The 21,157-nt window shown below is 36.8% G+C and overlaps 1 protein-coding gene across 1 annotated transcript in view; it reads right to left on the bottom strand.

Annotated features, from left to right (window-relative positions):
* Positions 1–21,157, bottom strand: part of WDR70 (WD repeat domain 70) — a 387,773-nt gene that overhangs the window by 42,381 nt on the left and 324,235 nt on the right. Inside the window, exons 11-13 of the mRNA XM_004447213.3 lie at positions 9,375–9,474; positions 7,108–7,192; positions 5,139–5,277 (exon numbers count right to left, since the gene is read on the bottom strand). Of these exons, the coding sequence (XP_004447270.1) occupies positions 5,139–5,277; positions 7,108–7,192; positions 9,375–9,474 (324 nt within the window). The remainder of the gene's footprint in view (positions 1–5,138; positions 5,278–7,107; positions 7,193–9,374; positions 9,475–21,157) is intronic.

The raw sequence follows: 21,157 nt of genomic DNA, 5'->3' as shown, positions 1-21,157 counted from the left end.
GAGATATCTGTAGATATTATGAGATCTTTGTAAGAATTGTCTCATGTAACTGTGAGGATAGGCAAGTCCAAATTCTGTAAAGCAGGCTGCAAACTGGGCATTCCAATGAAGGTTTTTTATGAATTCCCCAGGAGAAGCTGGCTGACTGAAGTAGAGATGGAAATTCTCTCTTTTGACTGCTGATATCATCACTTCTTTTAAAGCCTTCAGTTGACTGGATCAGACTTCTCTCATTGTTGAAGGTAAGTTCCTCAGTTGATTGTAGATGTTATCTGCCATAGATGCAATCAATTTACTTAAATCAACGATTTAAGTCCATGAAATGTCCTTACAGGAACAATCAGGCCAGTGCTTGCTTGACCAAACAACTGGATAACAAAACCTGGCTAAGTTGACACATGAACTTAACCATCATATCATACTTGCTTTATTTTCTATATTTTTAATCTTGTGAACATTCACCCAGTCTCCCAAGGCCTTTATATTCAAATGTTTATCAAGTCTTATAAATCTAACTTTCATATTCCAACAAAAATTAACTCTTCTAAAACCTATATATGTAAATATATTTCTTTAAAAAAAAAATGGCCACAAGATAAAGTTGCCTTCTTATTATTGTATACAAGGTCCGTTTATCTTCCATCTCTAGATATCTCTTCTTCCTGTCTCCCCCACTAAAGACATACCTATGCTCTATAATATGCATTACTTAATACTTCCCAAGTACAGCATTCACTCAACAAATACTGATTAAGCACCACCTATGAGCCAAGTACTGTTTTAATCACTGACAATACTGCAGTGAGCAAAACAGATAAAGTTTCTGCCAGAATGAGGCTTACATCCTAGTGGAAAAAGAAAAAAACAAACAAATAAATATATAACGTATGAGGTGATGGTACATGCTATGAAGAAAATAAAGCAGAGAAAGTAAGGACTAGCAGGGTCAGGGAGTTTACTGTTTTATAGAAGATAGTCAAGAAAGAGCACATAAGATGACATTTGAACAAACACTTGAAAGAAGTGAGGGAGCACGCCATGTGGATATCTGAATGAAAAGTGTTCTAGGCAGAGAAAAATTGCAAAGGCCCCAAGGTGGAAGCATACTTGGATTATCAGGTGGACAGAAAAAAACAAGTGCACTCCAAGTAAACAATTGGGTGGGAGGGGCAGGAAAGGTTATTAGAGTGGTAGCAGGGGGGCAGGTCCTGTAAGGCCTTTCAGGCCTTAAGGAATTTGGCTTTACCTTTGAGATGGGAAACCAATGGAAGGTTCTGAGCAGAGAAATGTTATGATACTATGTCCTTTTAAGAATAATCAGCTGCTATGTGGATAACAGATTTTAAAAGGGGCAAAGGTAGAAGGAAAGATACTAGTTATTAGGTCACTGCAGTATTCCAAGAGATGATGGAAGTTTGTACCAGATGGTTGCTGAGGTGGTGAGAAACAGTTGGATTCTGGACATACTTTGACGGTAAAGCCAGAGGATTTGCTTATGAATTAAAGATAGAATATTAGATAATCATGCACTTTACTATTTCTGTGCCTTTCTTTATACCACCTATAGTTCGTGCGTCTTGTGTCTTGGGCAAACCCATGCTTCCTCTGTTCCTAAAGCCTTAGCACACGTCTTCATTGCCCCTCCTCCCAACAAGCTTACATCAACAGCCTCTTACCTATCTTCCTGCCTTTCAATAGGCTTCCCTCCACAACTTTCTCCTAACTGATGCCCAGAGTAAGCCTCCTAAATAAAAAGAAGATCTTGTGTATCCTGCCTTAATATCTTTCAGTGTTTCACCAGCGCCTCAGGAGAAAAAAATCCAGACTCACTGGTATGTCACATAATACCCTTCAGATGTGGTCTTGGTTTCCATCGCCAGCCTTCCCTCCCACTTCTTTCATCTCTCATGTGCTATCCCCTGCACATGCACCACACCCTGCATAAATGTCCACTTTCTCTCCTTAAAGACAGGATTCTCTCTAGTAATACAAAAGAGGCAGAAAGATTCCATAATTGCTCAAATAACAGAAAGGAATTTCTTCTTATAGTCTGATCAAACATCCTAGTTTGTTACAGCTCTTCTTAGTAGGCTCACTTTCAATTCAAAATTATTTCTCTCTCCCTCTTTTCTTTTTTTGAATGGTAATAGTCATTATATTGCCAATTTATCAAAAGGAGAAAGAATCATTGTCCAAGTACTCTATATAATGTTGAATTGTCCATGTAAATGCCACATGTCCAAGGTCTAAAGATAATGCAAAGCTAAACTGACATAAATATATTTGTTATAATGAGATTTTGAAATTGTGTTATTTCTTGCCTTCTGTTCATTTTATAGGGTTTTAGTGTCTCAGATACTATATACAATGGGTTGGCTTAACATCAGGAATTTATTGGCTTGTGGTTTTAGAGGCTTGTTACCTCCTGGAGTCAATATCTTCTGGCTGGCCAGCAATCTTTGGAGTTCCTTGGCTTTTCCGTCATATGGCAATGCACATGGCAGCATCTTCTCTCTCCTCTGTTTTCCCTGGACTTCAGTTCTGGCTGCTCCCCGTGGCTTTTCTTTCTGTATACAATCTCCTTTGCTTATAAGGACTTTAACCACATTGGGTTAACGTCCACCCTCATTCAGTTTGGGCACAACTTAACTAATAACATCTTCAAACCAGATGTTGGAAACTGAACACGCCTTTTGTGGGAGACATGATTCAATCCCCAACACACAGGGTATTAACAGGCCTGGTTTGTAACTGTCCATTTCTTTACAGTCAATACTTCCATGGTTTATTTGTATTTTCTGTTTTTTGTTTTTTTAAGTAAACCATTTACACAGGTCTGATTCAACAGCATGTAAATTTTAAGTCTACCACCAATATGCATATTCATTTTCTACAGAAACATCTGATGTGCTATGTACCACAAATAGATCAGGACACTGCAGATAACACAATGGGCACATATATTGAACATCTACTCCAACCTCTTTTGAATCTTGAAAAAGACTACTGCACATCCCTGTGCAGTAATGCTTAAGTTCTAATAAAGCAGTAGAAAAGCTTGAAGTACATGTAGGGAAATCATGTCCCACTATCATAAACTGTTTTAATCTTCACTGAATCTTCCTGCAACTGGACAATGGACTAAAGCCACAAGTTGGATTTCCCTATTTCCCTTTTGCTGTGATCATCCTAAGACCAACACCAGTTCCTCTGTGACTAAGAATAACCCAGAAACTTTCTTGAAATGGAAACTATTTTGCTTGTATTGGCTGGGAGCAGGTGTAAGAGAGAACTAATTTTGATGTATGGAGTTAATTATTTGACATTCAAAGTTCATCAACAGCACAAATACTAAACCATATTCTAACCTAGCCTTTCCATGAAGAAGAAAATTTAAAGATGGTCAAAGCAGAAGTAAAGGAAGGAGCACCAAGGGAAAGGGACATGAGGTACTCAGTGAAATATCTGGCACCACTGAATCACTGGCAAGGGTGAGAGGCAAGTGATTATTCTTGAATTCAGACATCAAGTTTCTTGGTTACTTTATTTTTAATTCTTAGCTCTGTGAGCATTTTCTAATCAGTAGAAAATGCTAATTCTAAACACCCAAACTTGTTAGAAAGAGATATAGCTAGAAAAGCAACACAGAGAATATAAGTTTATCACATTAAGAAACACTGATTTGATTTTTCCAGCAAACAGCATTTTCTTCCTGTAAATGACAGAAAGCCAGCATGTCTTTAAAAGCAGAATTATACTTCAACATCCTTTAATTTACTTACATTTCAATTTAAAATACAATTTAAAGAAACAACACCAAGAATAACATTGAAATGTACTGTCGCTGAGAGCATAGCAGAACACAGTTTACTTCTTCTGGAACAACCAATTATAGTAATCATACTTTTTGAGATTAAAGCTGATATAGTCAAGAGTGTTTTTCTTTGATTCTAGTGTTTTAGCTGGCTCCTAGATTTATCAAAAAAGTATTAGTGTTGGCACATTTCAAATTATGTCATGAGATTAGCATCTATAAAACTTAAGTCCTCATGTAGAATTAGTTTCATTGCTATTTCATTGTCTCTACAATACCCAAACTAATTATACCATGGTTTCAAATTTAGGACCTGCAAATTAAGACTCCATAGTAATACCAGAGCATTAGAAACAGGAGCTTTTTACTGATGACTTAAAAACAGCTGTTCAATTGTCTGAGTCACTTAAGTATGTTTACAAAAAGCTGAAACAACTGGAGAAATCTACATAAGAGCACTGTTTAAGCTCTAGGATGTTACTAAAGGATTTGACAGTGAGCCTAAGGAAATTTATGCAGATATTAATTGGTGTTTCATACTCAGAAAATTACAATGATTTGTCTCATTGTTTAAATAATAATACTTACTTCACAAAACATTAAAAGAATTCAAATTTTCCTCTGGGAATTTTCACTATTATTGTATTACATTTGGTTCCAGTCTAAGGACATGAATGAATGAATGAATGAATGAATGAATGAAAGGGAGGAAGGAAGGAAGAAAAGAAAAAAGAAAGAATACTGGTGTTCTAATGCTTATATAAATCTGAAAAGAAAAGTAAAAGTTTTTTTTAAAGATGTAGAAATTAAGTCTGAGATGTTTTAAACTTCCAAATAAACAGAAGTTAAACTCAGTAGAAGCTGTTACCTTAATTACTACAACTCTGACAAGCAGAATCATGTGAAAATTTTCAGAGTTTATGAAACAATGATAAACTTCATCATTTTCTGAGAGCATAACCTTTCACTTTTTCCAAAACCTCCTAACCATCACAAACATGCACACTGTGGACTCCATTCTTTAATTCTGCATGATGACCAGATCTGCCCTCTTCAAGCTGCTTGTCAGAAAGGGGGAAACACCTCATGCAGAGCTTAGATTCTCACTACAGAGAGAGTCAGAGCAAATTATTAGGTCAAGGGAAGGAAGAGGGTAGATCAGCCAGTTTGCAACATACTGGTAATTCCTGTGTTGGAAAAAAAGGTAGCTACCACTGTGCTGTGATCGCCAGGGCTTGTGTTCTGTTAAAAAACAAAAACAATACATAACTAATACCCAAACTTCACTTCATCCCCAAAGCTAGAAAAGAAAGAATATACATACTGCATCTGTGATGTCTATTTCATACACTTTTTGGAAAGTCCTGCGCTCAAAGAAGACAAGTTTGCCGCTGCCACATCCCCTTTGAACAGATGTACCAGTGACGAGGAGTTTATCATCTGGACTAAAACAGCAGTCAGTCCTAAGGACAAAGTGAGTTTGCACGTATAAACTTATGACACTATAACAGTGCAGCAACAATGAGTAAGTGAAATGAAATATAAAAAACATCATTGTACTAAGGCCTAACAATGAGTCACGCACTTGCTTATATAAATGCCTTTCATCTTCACAATAATCGCATGAGACAGACACTATTATTACCCCTATTTTACAGATGAGGAAACTGAGGCAGAGAAAAGTTAAATCTTGCCCAAGGTCACAAAAATAAGTGCCGTACCAGAGATTTGAACTTAGGTAGTCTGATTCCAGAATCTGTGCTTTTTAAAATTTCAACATTATAATACTTTTTAATGTACAAGGAATGTGGAAAAAACTCAGTCTTTGTATGATGAATTTCTAAGTAGTGATTATTTTGATCATTTCTTTAAATACACCATCTTTTTAAAAAAGATTTAATTTATTCATCCCTCTTCATTGTCTTGCGCTCACTGCCTGCTCTCTATATCCATTCGCCATGTGTTCTCTGTGTCTGCTCATCTTCTCTTTAGGAGGCACCAGGAACCAAACCTGGGACCTCTCATATGGGAGGGAGGCTCTCAATCACTTGATGCACTGCAGCTCCCTGCTTTGCTGGGTTTCTCATTGTCTTTCCTCTTTGTGTCTTCTTGCTGCATCACCTTGTTGAATCAGCTCATCATGCCTACCCATTGTGCCAGCTCACTGTCTCACTCATCTTCTCCAGGAAGCACTGGGAACCAAACCCAGGACACCTCCCATGTGGTAGGCGGGAGCTCAATTGCTTGAGCCACATCCACTTTCCCTTGATCATTTTTTAAACTTTTTTTTTACTACCTCCACAACCATCAGTATCTATCCCAGATAATTTTAATTAGGTCAAATCAAACACTATAGAGGATGCACGAATGGAACCTGTCATTATTAGAGCTCTGAACATCTCCATCACTTATAACACACTATGAATCATCTAAGGCATGACCAAAGAAGTTATGTAACATAACATTATACCTGTAGCAGGTATAAAAGCTCAAAAAATTCTCATCAGCTACAAATTCATGTTTGGTTTATTTGTTTACTTGTACAGATAAATGTCATGGGCAATGGACTGTGTTAGAGTTGGAGCATGATTTATTATATAGCTTTATCCATCTGATCCTTCCATTCCCTTTATGCTCCCCCTGGTCATTATTTAATATAGATGTGAAATTTTATTTGTAGCAAAATGGATCTGCCTAAGGCACCAATGCAAGGCTCAGAGAACAAATCCCACCTCAGCAGTCTACTTGTGAGCTACTTCAGAAAAATCTTTAAAAATTGCAGTTGCAAACTTAGTCGAATGAAGATAACAGTTTAGCTACCCAGAGTATGGTCTGAACGCTTGAAGGATACTGAATTATCGGTTGGAATGATAAGAAAAAAATAAGAGAAAATGAGCTGTACTGTAAATGTTCACTAACAATTAACAATTGCTTTGATAGCATGAGGATTCAAATTTTAAAAGACCACAAATACGTAAGTGTACTCTGTCATTTACATAATATTAAAATAATTAAATCTCAAAGCATCTTTCACTGTCTCAAGACTTATGTGTGTATACAGTACATACACACAAAAACACACACACATTGCCTTCAAAAAAAACTTTTTATAGTTTCTAGAATGTGCAAAATGAAAAGGAAAAACAAAATGTACCTTTCAAAAAATAGATTTCAACTTTCTCAAGTCCCTTTCTTAAAGATCTAAAAGATATATGATATACATTAACATTTAAGTGAAGAAATTTCTTTCTCATTCTCCTATGCTGATTAGATATTTAAAATATGCTACTTACATTGGGAACATGGTAGGAAGACCAGAGGCTGAAAACACTGGCTTATTAAACTGTCGGATATCCCACAATTTTAAAGTATCATCACCTGAGGAGGAAAGGGAAAAAAAAGTGAGTTGTGCAAAAAGAACTCTTCCAACTTTAGAGTTTGCTACACTTAGTGGATAGCAATTAAAAAAAGAAAGAAAAAGAAAATGCACATAAATATAATTTTTTAAAATTAACTGTTCAGGGAGCTTAAAATCAGTAGGTACAAGAACAGTAGAAAGCTATCTGAAAATGAATTGCCTTCTAGAAATTACTTTCCAGATTGATATAGCATCTGTAGGCTAGAAGGAACCCTGGAGAATCTACACTGAAGTGTGATTTTAGAGCAGATGGTAGTTCCCCAGTGATACATTTGAACATAAACTGACTTCTCAAGGAGATCTTAATCTAATAACCATCAGGACTGAAAATAGTTCAATTCACAACAGAATTCTTTCCCCACTAGTATGTGAGTAAAAAGCAACCATTAATATTAATGAAGGTGAGCCCTGTGACTCCCTTCCCTCCAGTGTAACTCAACCTGTGGCTATCATTCTTTACTTTGTAGAGGAGTACAGCTTTTCCAAGCCATTTAAAGAATAATGAATATTCTTTTAGGAATCACCTATTAAATACTTCTACAGGGCTACTAATTCCTGACAAGAAGAATAGCCAAAACTCATATAAGTAATATCTTTAACTGTCCTTTCTCCCTGCTGCCCACAGCTGAGACCTGTCTCAACCCCTTGGGTCCAACAAGGAATCAGTATCAGGTGCAAGTGAGGCTGTGTACTTCAGAATCCTTGGGAACAATTTTCAAACTACACATGCCTCTCAAGTCCATCTTCTCTCTCACTCCATCTCAGAGATTTGAATATACCACCCTAAAGATCCAAGGGTACATGTGAAAACTTCTAAGTGGAGCATTTGCCATTTGAAAACCTTCCTGGAGAATTCACATACACTCTTGGGTGAATACTACTGTTATTAAGTAAAGAATACATGTAGTTTTAATTAGGAGTCATTTCTGAACTCACATAGCAGGTTATAATTAGTGGTCCAAAATACATATTTTATACATATCCACATTTGCTATGCATACCATAAATAGAAAATACATGTCCATGAGCTTTAATTGTTTTTGTTTTGCTTTGTTTTTTAATGGAAGTGAGGGTAGTTGAGGTGCAGTACAGGCTTCTTCAGAGGAAAGAGAATCTAAACAGAGTTCAAAAGGATAAAAGGAAATGGACTATTAAATCAAGAGAAAAACTGTGTCAAGACTCTTCCTCTCTCCTCACTTCTACTACCCTATGCCACTGTAAACTCTAGGAAAACGACCCCATTTATGAGGTTCACAATTTATGCCTAGTACAGAATGCCTAGCTCAGAGGAGGTGCTCAATATACAATAGTTGAGTAAGTGAATAAATGACTAATATAGTGTCGTTAGATTCATCTGCCTAAAGTGTAGCTCCTTCTTTGACCTACAGAATAACAACTAGATCTTTTATGTGATATTTAAGGCTCTCTGTAACATGGTTCAAACTTAAGTACCCTGACATTTCTTTGGTCTTCCCACAAATGGGCCTATTGGAAGGTCCTCAGGCATGTCCCATACCTTCCCATAATGCTTTGCTCATAAGCTACCTTCATTATTTTCCATCTCCTTCTATCAATAAACAGCCTATCCAGGTGAGAAAGATTTTACCGAAAAAAAAAAAGTAACAGCCTAAATCTATCACATGAATGTGGGGAAGTAAATTTATAATACAATATATAGGGTTATATAGCTATTAAAAAATAACTTCCAAGTATAGAACTTTTTTGAATTGAACTGAGTTAGCTTTGAACTAAAAAAAAAAACAAAAACAAAAACAGTAAACAACTGAAATACAGACCCAAAATTATAAAATTGTATAGCAAGAATGTAGATCATCATCTATAAAATTCCTGAGGTAGAGACAAAGCTCAACCTTGAAGGCTTCAAACTCGGTGGAATTTTAAGCTTAAATAAAAACTTCAGCAAAAAAGTACATATTTTCTGAATTTTTCTTGATGACTTTTAATACAAACAATGTTGGCAAGTTGGAAAAGCATTTAATGAAAAAATGAGACTGATAAAGGGACATTAACAAAAACACAGCTAGCTTTACTAAAGTGCTAGAAAATTAGTGTTATAGTTGTTATGGTTAAAAATGATCATTTAAAATACAGTAATACATCAAAAAGAAAATTTTAACCTACCTCCACGAGAGGCAAGGACGTTACCATCATAGGAAAAAGTCACACTAGAAGTGTCTGTGCCTGGTTCATGAGCCTGTTTATAGTGGAATTTAGGATGAACCTGTTTGCAAAGATAAGCAAGGTGTTAACAGCTTGTCTGAATTCATTTTTGTGACAAGAAGATTTTTTGACAAGAACATTTCACTTTATCATCCATAAAATGATATGCACATATAGGTAACACACTAATCTCATCTGAATATTGTGTAAATTCAAAATGCTTTTAAAAATATTCACTGGCTTTCATAAGAGGAAAGAAGAGATAAGGTAAGTCCCAGCAGGAAACAATTTTTCAGGCTATTTTAGTAAGTTCTGAGCAACATAAGATTGTTACAGCATTTAGTTCTTATTATAAAGTTATTGGGATCATTTCCTATATTTATCTGAAAGGGCAAATATAAATAAAAATTACACAGAAACATATTTATTAAATAAAAATATTTGTGTTCCTAGTATATGCTGTGCACATGGTTGTAAGTCTTGAACTATCTTTAATCTGCCTGTAGGATAACAACAACATAGAAAAAGAGCACTGGGTCAGGAACCAGAAGGCATAAAACTAGACTTAGTTCAGTAAAAAATTAGCAGTGTAACCCAGGACAAGTTATTGGCCAATATTGGATGCCAATATTGAATGCCAATATTTGAAAGAGTTCTATCTTCTCTAAAATAAATGGATTAAATTGATGATTCCTAAGGACACTTTAATAGGTCTACGACTCTTAAGGAGATGCCAAAACTGTTAAGTACATACTATTTTACAATTAGATTAACTGATCAATAGGTACCTTTTATTAAGATAAAATAGACACTGAATGTCAATATCTGAAAAATAAGTATATACTCAAATAGATGTGTACATATACCAGTAAAGTAGGAAAAAGAATCTCAAAAGGTGTGAAATCCATTAGAATAACATCATATAAATTTCCGCTTGATGCCCTGGAGTTAATTTGACAGTCTAGTTCTAATACGTATGTGTTCCAGAGAAAGAATGACATGGGACTGTAAATTTGCTGTTCCTAAATTGGTCTTGCTTCTCCTGTGCTTTTTACTGTCCTGAGGAGGATTCTACGGTTTAAAGATATGTAACGACCTGGTGCTTAAGTAAAGAAAAAGCGAACTCTTTCAACCTTTAAGAAAAAATTCTGCTGGATCTAATAGATGTTAGTGTAACTACAATACAATGAACTGAATGAGAATTTAAGGGATTTTGACTATAGGCAATTTCATCTTAATTGGGTAAGAAGGGACTCTACCAAAACTCATCTGCTATACATTTATGTATTCCTCATTTAGGTACTGCTTTAAAAGGTCATTATATTGAAAGTAGAGTGTTTTGAAACTTTTACAATTCATTATTTATAATGAAAATGGAGTGAATATATGCCATAAAACAAGTCGCCATCTTGTTTTTGACTTCCTTTATTTTATATTGCTGTATAGATTTATGTCTTAGTACAACATCTTTTTAAATGAACAAATGACTGCCTATGAGTAAGAGTTCAAGAGAGTGCATTCAAAATAATCTAATCTATTTCCACTTTTAAAAAGCCTAACACAGAGGTAAAATGTCTTCACTTGAGATCAAGGGCTCACAGATTTTATGTCAGAAAGTGCTCTCAATTATTAACTTCACCTTAATCAGAAACAAATAGTCAGAGGTGATCTTAAACTTGCATAAAACATCAACACTTGAGCAGTCCATGGCAGCAAAACCCTCACACTTTGAAAATAAAGTCAACTTGAATAAAAAACACTCCTGGCATAATGTGGGGAATCAAAAACGGTAATTGTCCTGACAACTTTTATAATCTTCCTAGGCAAAGAGTATTGCTCTTAAGGGAAATTGAGATTATTAATTCCCTTACAAAGGTTTTTTTTTTTTTAAGATTTATTTATTTATTTCTCTCCCCTCCCCACCCTCACCCCAGCTGTCTGTTCTCTGTGTCTATTTGCTGCGTCTTGTTTCTTTGTCCTCTTTTGTTGTTGTCAGTGGCACGGGAATCTGTGTCTCTTTTGTTGTGTCATCTTGTTGTGTCAGCTCTCCATGTGGGTGGCACCATTCTTAGGCAGGCTGCGCTTTCTTTCGCGCTGCGCAGCTCTCCTTACGGGGCACACTCCTTGCACATGGGGCACCCCTACGCGGGGGACACCCCTGCATGGCAGGGCCCTCCTTGCGCGCATCAGCACTGTACATGGGCCAGCTCCACATGGGTCAAGGAGGCCCGGGGTTTGAACCGCGGACCTCCCATGTGGTAGACGGACGCCCTAACCACTGGGCCAAGTTTGTTTCCCACAAAAGTTTCTTATTGTTAGGAGTAGCTTAAATTATAATTTTGAGATTATCAAATTTCAAATATTCATCGTGATAGAAAATGCAAGCAACAAAACCCTAGATTTTTAAAGGCTTACTTTGGGATCACACAGTACAAACTCCTGATGCAAAAATTGTTCCTATAGCCCTTCTTAGCTGACGGTAATAGCGCTGCTGGAAGTGCAGAATTCCTTACATAATAAGGAATGTCAACCACTTCTGGGTGGCTCTAACTGCCACAACTTTCTTAAATTGGGTAAGGCTCCATCCTTTTAATGTCCTTGCAGTCAATGGTCCTGGGTCCTCCCTTCTGTTGCTATTCTGACAAAAGTTAGTTTTCTTCACTGATAAAATCTCCCAGATTCTCAAAGGAACATGATGTCTTCCAAAAAAGCATAAATATACCATTCCTGAAATTCTAAATAATCCATATATACTGTGGTAGAACCACTGTCAGTGAGTTTACATTCAGTGGTTGCCCAGATCCCAATGTCTGTCGATTGCTCCAGTATGCTTGCATCTATCAGTACAGGAGGAATAACAACCGTCATATGATCAAAACATTTTTGTAATAGATAAAAATAGAGGAATAAATTATTTCAAATGAAAGAATTTAAATGATTTACTGAACTGAAAGTAGAGTAAAATTTAATGGAAAAAATACTGGTCCTAGAGACAAATTTTTGTCATTAATTTTCAGCTTACTACATTTAAGGTTGACTCTGGATAAACATCTTAATCTTCCTATTTCTCAGTTTATTAATCTAAAAAGTAGGAATATAATGTTTGAAATTAAACTTACAAAGTATTTCATCAAGTCTCTATGTTTCAAAGACAAAATATACCCTACATATCTGTACCGCTGCCCTTCACCCCCAACTCCCAAAGAGACTGAGTTACATTTAACCTACTATCTCCTTATCTTATTTCAATACCACAAGCTTATTAAATTTCTGTAGTAGGGACTTCTTTTCTGACAGGTGCAAAAATGCTACTATGCTGCTTAAATACAAACTCCTGGAGTAAGATGAAGCAAATACTATGTTACCTAATTAACTGGGTATACTAGCATTTGACTGTATTCTCAAATCTATTGTTAGGACCCCTCAGTAGATATTACTTTTTCTTTCTCTTTATGAATACACGTGCAAGCTTAGTGATAAGCAAACAATTCTATAATTTCAATCTCATGTTAGGGTTACCAGGATTAAAAATATGGCAGGATTTTTTTAAATGTCAAGATTTTAAAAATAGAATAAATATAGGTCTAGACTGAATGTAATTTCCTCTTTTATCTTTGATTTTGGAGATTTTTAGTAAGGATAATGGGATAATGTATATGAAAGTATAGAAATTGTCCTTTAAAATGTGCTTGGCAAATACATACTAATTTAAATTTACATGCTAAATATTATTCCAGGCACTGGAGATACAGCAATGAACAAAATAAAGTCCTTCTTCTTATGGATCTTACATTTTAGGAGTAGGCAATAAAATATCTCTAATCAATTCTGTGATATTCAAATTAATATACTGTATGAAAGGTAGTATGGCATAATAGTAATCAGCACATAGCCTGACTGTCTAGTTCAAATCCTGGCTAGTTAATCTCCCTGTGCCTCTGTTTGTTTATCTATTAAGTGAGAATAACAATAGTACCCATGTCATGAGCTGCTGGTAGGATCTGAGTTAATGCAAGTGTGGCACAACCATTTGCAATATAACTCTGCTGCTCTTTTCATCAAGATGAGGAATCTATTTCTTCATAACTTGAAACTGCATGTGGATATGTGATTTGCTTTGGTTGATGGGACATGTAGCCATGAAAATATGCCTCTTGGATCTCCTGACTGACATCCTCACTGCCTTGCAACTAAGTCATGCTTTCCAAGAGTTGCTCCCAGCCAAAGACTAAGCACAAGGGATGCAAGGACTCCCACTTAGCATGATAAAAACTATCTTAGAATTGTGCTATAGTCTAAGACTCTTTCTGGACAACTCTCCTTTTAAAAAACATAACAGTATTATTGAGATATAAATCACATACCATATTGTATCCCCATTTAAAGTGTACAATCCGACAGTTTTGAGTATATTAAAAAAATTGTGCAACCATCACCAGTGTGGCAGTTAGTCTTATATGTCAGTTAGGTTAGGCTATAGTAACCAGTCGTTTAATCAAACACTAATCAAGGTGTTGCTGTAAAGGCATTTTGTAGATGTGGTTTATACCTACAATTAGACTATTTTAAGTAAAAGAGGTTACTATTGAAAATGTGTGTGGGGGGGCCCTCACCCAATCAGTTGAAGACCTTAAAAGCAAACACTGAGGTTTTCTGGAGAAGTTCTTACAAAAATACAGCATAAAATCCTGTCTGAATTTCCAGCCTGCCAACCTACCCTATAAATTTTAGATTTCCCATGCCCCATACCACATAAGCTAATTCCTTAAAATAAATCTTTTACTATACCCATTGTATTGGTTCTGTTTCTCTGGAAAACCCTGACTGACATAACTACAAGCACCTTTAGAACATTTTCATTATCACAAAAAGAAACCCCATGTTCATTAGCAGTGACTTCCCATTTTCTACCCATTCCTTAGCCCTGGGCAATCTTTAATCTATTTCTGTCTCTGTAGATTTGCCAGTTCTGAACAGTTCATATAAATGAGGTGACAGAATATGCTGACTTTTGTGACCAGCTTATTTCACTTAGCATAATGCTTTTAAGGTTCACCCATGTTGCAGCATGTATTAGTACTTCATTTTCTTTTTATTGTTAAATAACATTATATTGTATGGATGGATCACATTTTATTTATCCATTCATTAGTTGGTAGACATTCAACTCTCCTTTCTTCCCTCTCTACTTCATTGGGGTCACACATGGTGAGTCTCTCCAGCCTTCTCCGATTCCTTCCCCACAGGTGTTTCCCAAATAAATGTCTTATACCTCTAATCTTGTCTTGGTGTCTTTTTCTCAAAGGACCCAAACTTACACAAGTATTTCCAGAAGTGGTCTAAGAATATAGGCAATAAGATGAAAATCTTGGACTTCTGGTGGCCAAAGAGGATGCTCTTCCAAGTGGAATGTAGGGCATGGATAGTCCCTGGCACATGGTCATGGTCATGGTCTAACTATAGGAGGTGACCTGGGAAACCATCCTGATAGGGATAATGTCCTTGTGGGTGCAATGTTTTAGGCACTTAAAAGGTGAAAAAAATAATGCCTACAAAAGTCAAAAGTGTTGGCTGGTTACTAGTAAGATGGATTGACTGCCTGCAGAAGAACAATGAGAAACAGGACAATTAACAGTTAAAGACTAAGTGGGAGAGCCAGAGGGCCTCTTTGGTAGCCTGTGGTGGAAAAGCAGGCATAGCTGAGCAACAAAGAGAAGAACTGATGGTTAGATTTAGAGTTTCAGAGACATTTAAATGCTCAGCCAAAACAGATCCTGTTATTCTAAGACCACGGCTCTGATTGGGAAAATGTGGAACACTGAAACATAGGAGAGGATATTTGGATGGATGCTCCATAGGATGCTGGCTGTGTAGCACTCCTCCTTCCCCCAGGGAATACTGTTTCACATGGCCCACTCTTGCCTAGTAAGAGCTAGAACTTCCTCTGTGCTGGAAGATGCTGCAAATGACCCTCCCACACAAGAGAACGGGTAAATCTGCTCCCCCTTCCCCTAACTCTTCTCCTGAATGCTGGACTACTGATTATGAATTAAATCCCAGTATTACTCAGGTGAGGAAGTGCTAGAGCTCATAAGAGAGGAAAGTGATTATACACCAAAAGAGTTGCAAGAATTAGCCGGCAGTTATTAGCAAGAGCCATGGAAGGAGCCTTGAGTTTGGGTTTTGAGGGTATTTGATCAAGGAGGCTGGGACATGTGACCAGATAAACAAGATTCATATTTCAGGGCACTTTTTTGGACACAGGATTTAACACTCTGGCAAGGAGCCAAGGGATAGGGCAAACTTGCTAGTAGGATGCTATTAGAGATCTGGGAAAAAAAGATGGCCAATTGTGAGTAAAGTGAAAATACCCCAGTTGCCTTGGTGGATGATAAAGAAGAAAATAAGGGGCCTGGGAGAAGTAGGCATGCTAGAATAGATACACCGTGTCCAGTAGGAAAAACCAGAATATTACTTTCCATAAGAATGTACAGAGGAAAAACCATTCACCAAGGCCAACAAGAATATGCTGGTTAGAGGGTATCAGAATCACCAAGAAGTTCAGTAGTACCTCTCCCCTGCAGCTGGAGCTGGGCCATTAATACCCATGGAGAGACAGGGCCTGTCAAGGTGCTTAACTGCCTGAAGCCAAGAGGCTTGCAATTAGTATGACTGCCAAGGTCAAAGAGGCAGCTAAGCAGACTTAACATGTCAGGAGTTGCAGACTAGTAGATAGAGCATGGCATCCTTAGGGGCTGCTTAGTATCTCTAACCACAAAGAGAGATCAAATGGAGCAGGAGGCTGAGGGAAGTGACCCCAATAAAAAGTCATGAACCCTTACTCTTTCCCATACCTCAGTTTTCAGATCAAGAGCCTATTGACTCTCCAGGTGGCCAGCTTCCTAAGAATCTCACTGAGACAAGCATACATTATGATAATTCCTCTAGTCCTTCCATGAGTAGTATAGGCTACTACAGGCTTAATTATGTAACAGCCCCAACTGCAGCTGCTGTGCCAAATGGGATACCACAGCTAGAGCAAATTACTAAGGCCTTTAGGTGACTTTGGCTCAAGGACTCCCATTGGCATAGTCAAAACTTTCCCTGATAATGTGCTGCAGTCAGAGATTCTTCCTATCCCATCTTCCTTCTTTCCTTCCTACCCCAATCCTCCTTCTTTCCTTCCTACCCCAATCCTTCCTTCTTTCCTTCCTACTCCAAACCAACTTCCTTCCTTCCTTCCCTCCCTCCCTCCCTTCCCCCCTCCCTTCCTTCTTCCCCGCCTCCCCTTTTTCCTTTATAGGAGTCATATCCACATCACCATCTAATGATTCTCCTAGCCTCCTCTGCCTCTTTATCCATTTTTCCCTCACAGGCATTTCTGCAATGTCTCTTACATATCTAATCTTGCCTTGGCATCTGCTTCTCAGAGTACCTGAACACAGAGCATTAGCAAACAAGACACAAGCAGAGAATTTGTAAAGGGCATGCACACTGGAGGCATGTACAATGTGAAAAAGCTTGAGCTAGTCTACTGTATGATCAGAGACATGCATCCAGTAATCCCTATAGCCCAAGCTGATACCTAGCCAACTGCCAGACATATGAGTGAGGCCATCCCAGACCATACAGCTCAAGCTTAGCTGCTAATTAATAGCTGCAATAGAGTCCAGTAAAAATTAGTCAGGCCAGTCCAGATCAGAAATACTTCCCAAATGACCCATAAAACCATAATAAATAATAAGTCATTAAGTATTTTAAGTTACTAAGTTTCAGGGCAGTTGTTACACAGCAAAATCTAACTGATGAAATATATGAAGCATGTGAATGTGGCACACAGGGCCTGGCACACAGTAAATGTTATATAAGTTTTGTCATCATTATAAGTCAGGTGATATAATATTCTTTTTAAGAAGGCTGATTCCTTTTCCTAACCTTTGTATTCTACCAATAACATCATCATAAACTAGCACTGATACACAATAATTAAAATTTATTCGTTTGTCATGTTTTCTGCTTGATATAATCACACTCTTTTCTTTACCTTTTTGCCTCTACCTGTGAGAGCAAGAATTCTCTTTTGCAAAGTTTCTTTTTTTAAATAAAATTTTATTGAAGTATATATTTGGTGATCATTTGGTCACCAAAAATACTATGAGTTGGCACTGAGAAATAATCTTTACTTGTCTTCAGAGAAGGAATGTGATGACCTTTTAAAAATTTTTATTACAGTATATCATTCATACATGAATATAAACAATAAGTGTACAGTAAAAGTTGTGAAGTTACAAAACAAACATGCATATCATACAAGGCTCCCATACATCTCCCTACTATCAACACCTTGCATTGTTGTGAAACATTTGTTACAAACTATGAAAGAGTATTGTCAAAATATTACTACTACCTGGCACTGTTTCTTTTCTTTTTTTTTTTTTTAAGGTAGGACATTAAAATTTTATTCTGAAATTCTAACACTGTTTCTTAATCCTTGCCTGATTGGCTTGGGAGAGCCATTTCCCCTAGGTAGTTGTGGTCTGTTTCCAACAAGTTGCAGCCATTTATTTCTTCTGTGCATCCTCTGGCACAGAGTAAGACAATCCAGCAGATAACATAGAAATGAGGGAAGAGAATATTTGGGAATAGCTCATTCTTTGAGGGCACAGAGGGGAGGATGACTGTGTTTCAGTTGCTTTTTTAATCGTGCTAGATGAAAGCTCTTTCCCCACATTTCTAGTCCTTTTGAGTAGGTCAGGCTCAGATTATTTCTTTCCCAGACACACGATCTGAACTCCAGTAATCAGTGAGAATCTCATAATATAATGTTATACATCACATATTATATGCTTGCAAGAAGAACAAATTTAACAATAAATATAACAAATGAAACTGAACTTCTGAGCATGTTTCAAGGAAACAATTTGTTTCAGAATAGGTTGACAGTTTTCCAAGTTTCTATTTTTTTTAAAGATTATTATGTTCTAGCTAAGATTTTTTTCCCCTTACTTCCTTACCACCTCTCCCTCCTTTCTTTCCCTCCTTTTAAAGAAATAATTTAAAGGCAAAAAACAGTGAGCTCTAACAAAGGTTTCTAAAAAAGTCCACTCATTATCCTCCATAAAAGTGAGGTAATGCAATTTTTAGCATTTATATTTACAATGTCAATCAAATTTACATTATAAATGTATTATACACCCATTATACATACTACATTGAAAAAGATAAAATAAAGAAAAGATAGGGCTTCCTTGAAATGATCTGTAAGTCAGGAAAGAGGAAAAACAGTTAAGACTTCTGTGTTGTTGTTTTTCATAAAACATTTACTACACCCACTATACGCCAGGTATTGCATCAGGTTTAGAGGGTACAAAAATGACTAAGAATTGGCTACTGCCATAATGGGGAAGCTCACAGGTGAAAGGGAAAGAGAGTACATTCATGACCAGGGCTGTACTCCACTCTTGGTCCAGGTTCACTGTTGTAATCACTGGGATTTCAGAAAACATATAAGACTTAGCATTTATTTTTCATCTGTATTTTACAAATAGACAACCTAGCTTTCATTCATTACCAGACAATGTTGCAATTATATGCCTGTTTGGTCATCTTAAACCAGGTGAACTCAGTATGTGATTACCTATGGTTCTATCTGATGACCAGCTGGAAGATGCAGCTGTGGGAGAAAACTCTGCCACTGAAATGGGTGAGTCACAAGCAGAACATGACGCCTCAGCTCTGGAATCTTCTGGCTCCCCATGTGCTAGCAACTTGAAATTCAAGGTGTTTACTTTAGTCTATAAAACAAACCCCTTATGGTTAGGGTACAAGTTACCTTCACATTAATCTCATTTCTTATAAACCCGAGCTGAGATCAGTTGGCATACCAGTTAGGTGCTCTAGATTTATGCTTCAAAAATCTAGATGCAATAAAATTTGAAACCCCATAGATGACCCATGCTTTTGGAATTTCAAGAAGGCATGAGATGAAACATCCTGTCTTTCTTGGACTTTGAGACTCCAATATTTGATTAGACTATTTAAATATACCTTATTGTTCTGATTTTATGCAAGCGTAATTTTTACTGGGGAAAAAAAAAGAGGTAACTAATAAAGAAATTTCATGTGATCTTCAATAGGTCTCCAAATAGAGATATCACTAAATAACCAACAGAATGATTTAAGAAGAAAGTCCTCTCAGAGAAATAATCAAAGAGTAGGGTTTCCCAGAGGATGTTTTGTGTAACATCATCATATGGGGGTTTCTATAGCCAAGTAAGCCTGGGAAACTAGAGTTTATTTGCATACCATGGCTTCATCTTTCAGATTCACAACGTACATCACTATATTAAAAGCTGGAGTCTTTTAAGTAGTAGTCCTAGAATAAATCAACCTCTTCAACATTTCCAAAACTTATTTGACTAGGGAATCTTTTTTTTTTTAAATAGTACTTACTACCATGTTATATCTAATATTCTCTGGGCCTTAAGTGGGGAAAAACAGACTTAGAGCAAGAGCTGGGAAACTTTTTCTGTAATGGGTCATACAGTAAATATTTTAGGCTCAAAGGACAACATGGTCTCTGTTGCAACTATTCACTTCTGCCATTGCAGAGCAAATTCAGCTATGGACAACACATAAACAAATGGGTATGTGTATATTCCAGTAAAACTTTACTTTTCAAAAGAGGTGGGGGGCTGGCTTTGGCCCACAAGCCATAGTTTGCTGGTCCCTGATCCAAAGACGACAAAATCCATAGGAAAAGACGTTCTATTTGCCAAATCATCATTTGGTATATTAAAAGTTTCCTTATGGTTCAATAGCAGTAATTTAAACTTGTAACAACAATGGTAGTGATCTACCATTAGTGTTCTTTGGTACAGTAAAACATACATTTTCTAATTGCATCCTAAAAACAAGCTTTTGGAGATATATGTAATTATTATCCTCATTTTATAAACAAGGAAACTGAGGACAAATAAATAACTTACAAAAGACATGATTAGCAATTAAGTGTCAGAGCAAAAACTCAAACCTTGATTCTACACTAGAATATGCATTCTTCACTAAAACTCTCCTTTATTTATAAGCTGCCATGTTTTACTAAGCTTCTTCTGGATGCTGATGGTTGACTCTTCAAGTAATGGTCCTTGATCAATCACATCTCCTTGTATCCCCAGCGAAGGGCAGTAAAAAGAGAGGGTTGGATAACATGAAGTAAGGTTTTTCTCCTTCAAATTGCATAATATACATTTTATGCTATTAGGGATTTCCCTTTCCAAAAATTTCTAGCATAAATCCAATCGAAGGTAGAAGCTATCAATCTTTTATCCATTCGGGGACAGTAAAAATCACACACCATTCATTTTTCACTTCCCTCTAGCTCCAGTCAATAGGACCCTGGTACACAATAACAATAGTTAACATTTATTTGGCACTTGTATGGGGTAGGTACTATCCTAACTTCACGGTATTAACTCCTTGAATCTGCTCAACAACCCTACAAGATAAGTATTATTTTGTCCACTTTCCAGTAAGGCTATGGTGGTGCTGAGAGGTAAAATTAGTTGCCAAGGTCATGTGGTTAGTAAGTGGCAGAGTTAGGATTTGAATGAACCCAGGGAGCCAGACTCCAGGTCCTGCACTTGTAACCACCACTATACAAAACACATACCCATGGTTCTTGTGACTCCAAGTTCCCTCTGCTTTGAAACCCCCACCCCTGCCCCATTTGCAATCAACATGGG

Source organism: Dasypus novemcinctus, chromosome 2, assembly GCF_030445035.2.
Source record: "Dasypus novemcinctus isolate mDasNov1 chromosome 2, mDasNov1.1.hap2, whole genome shotgun sequence".
NCBI classification, from domain to species: domain Eukaryota; kingdom Metazoa; phylum Chordata; class Mammalia; order Cingulata; family Dasypodidae; genus Dasypus; species Dasypus novemcinctus.
This window is presented reverse-complemented; position numbering and strand designations above follow the sequence as displayed.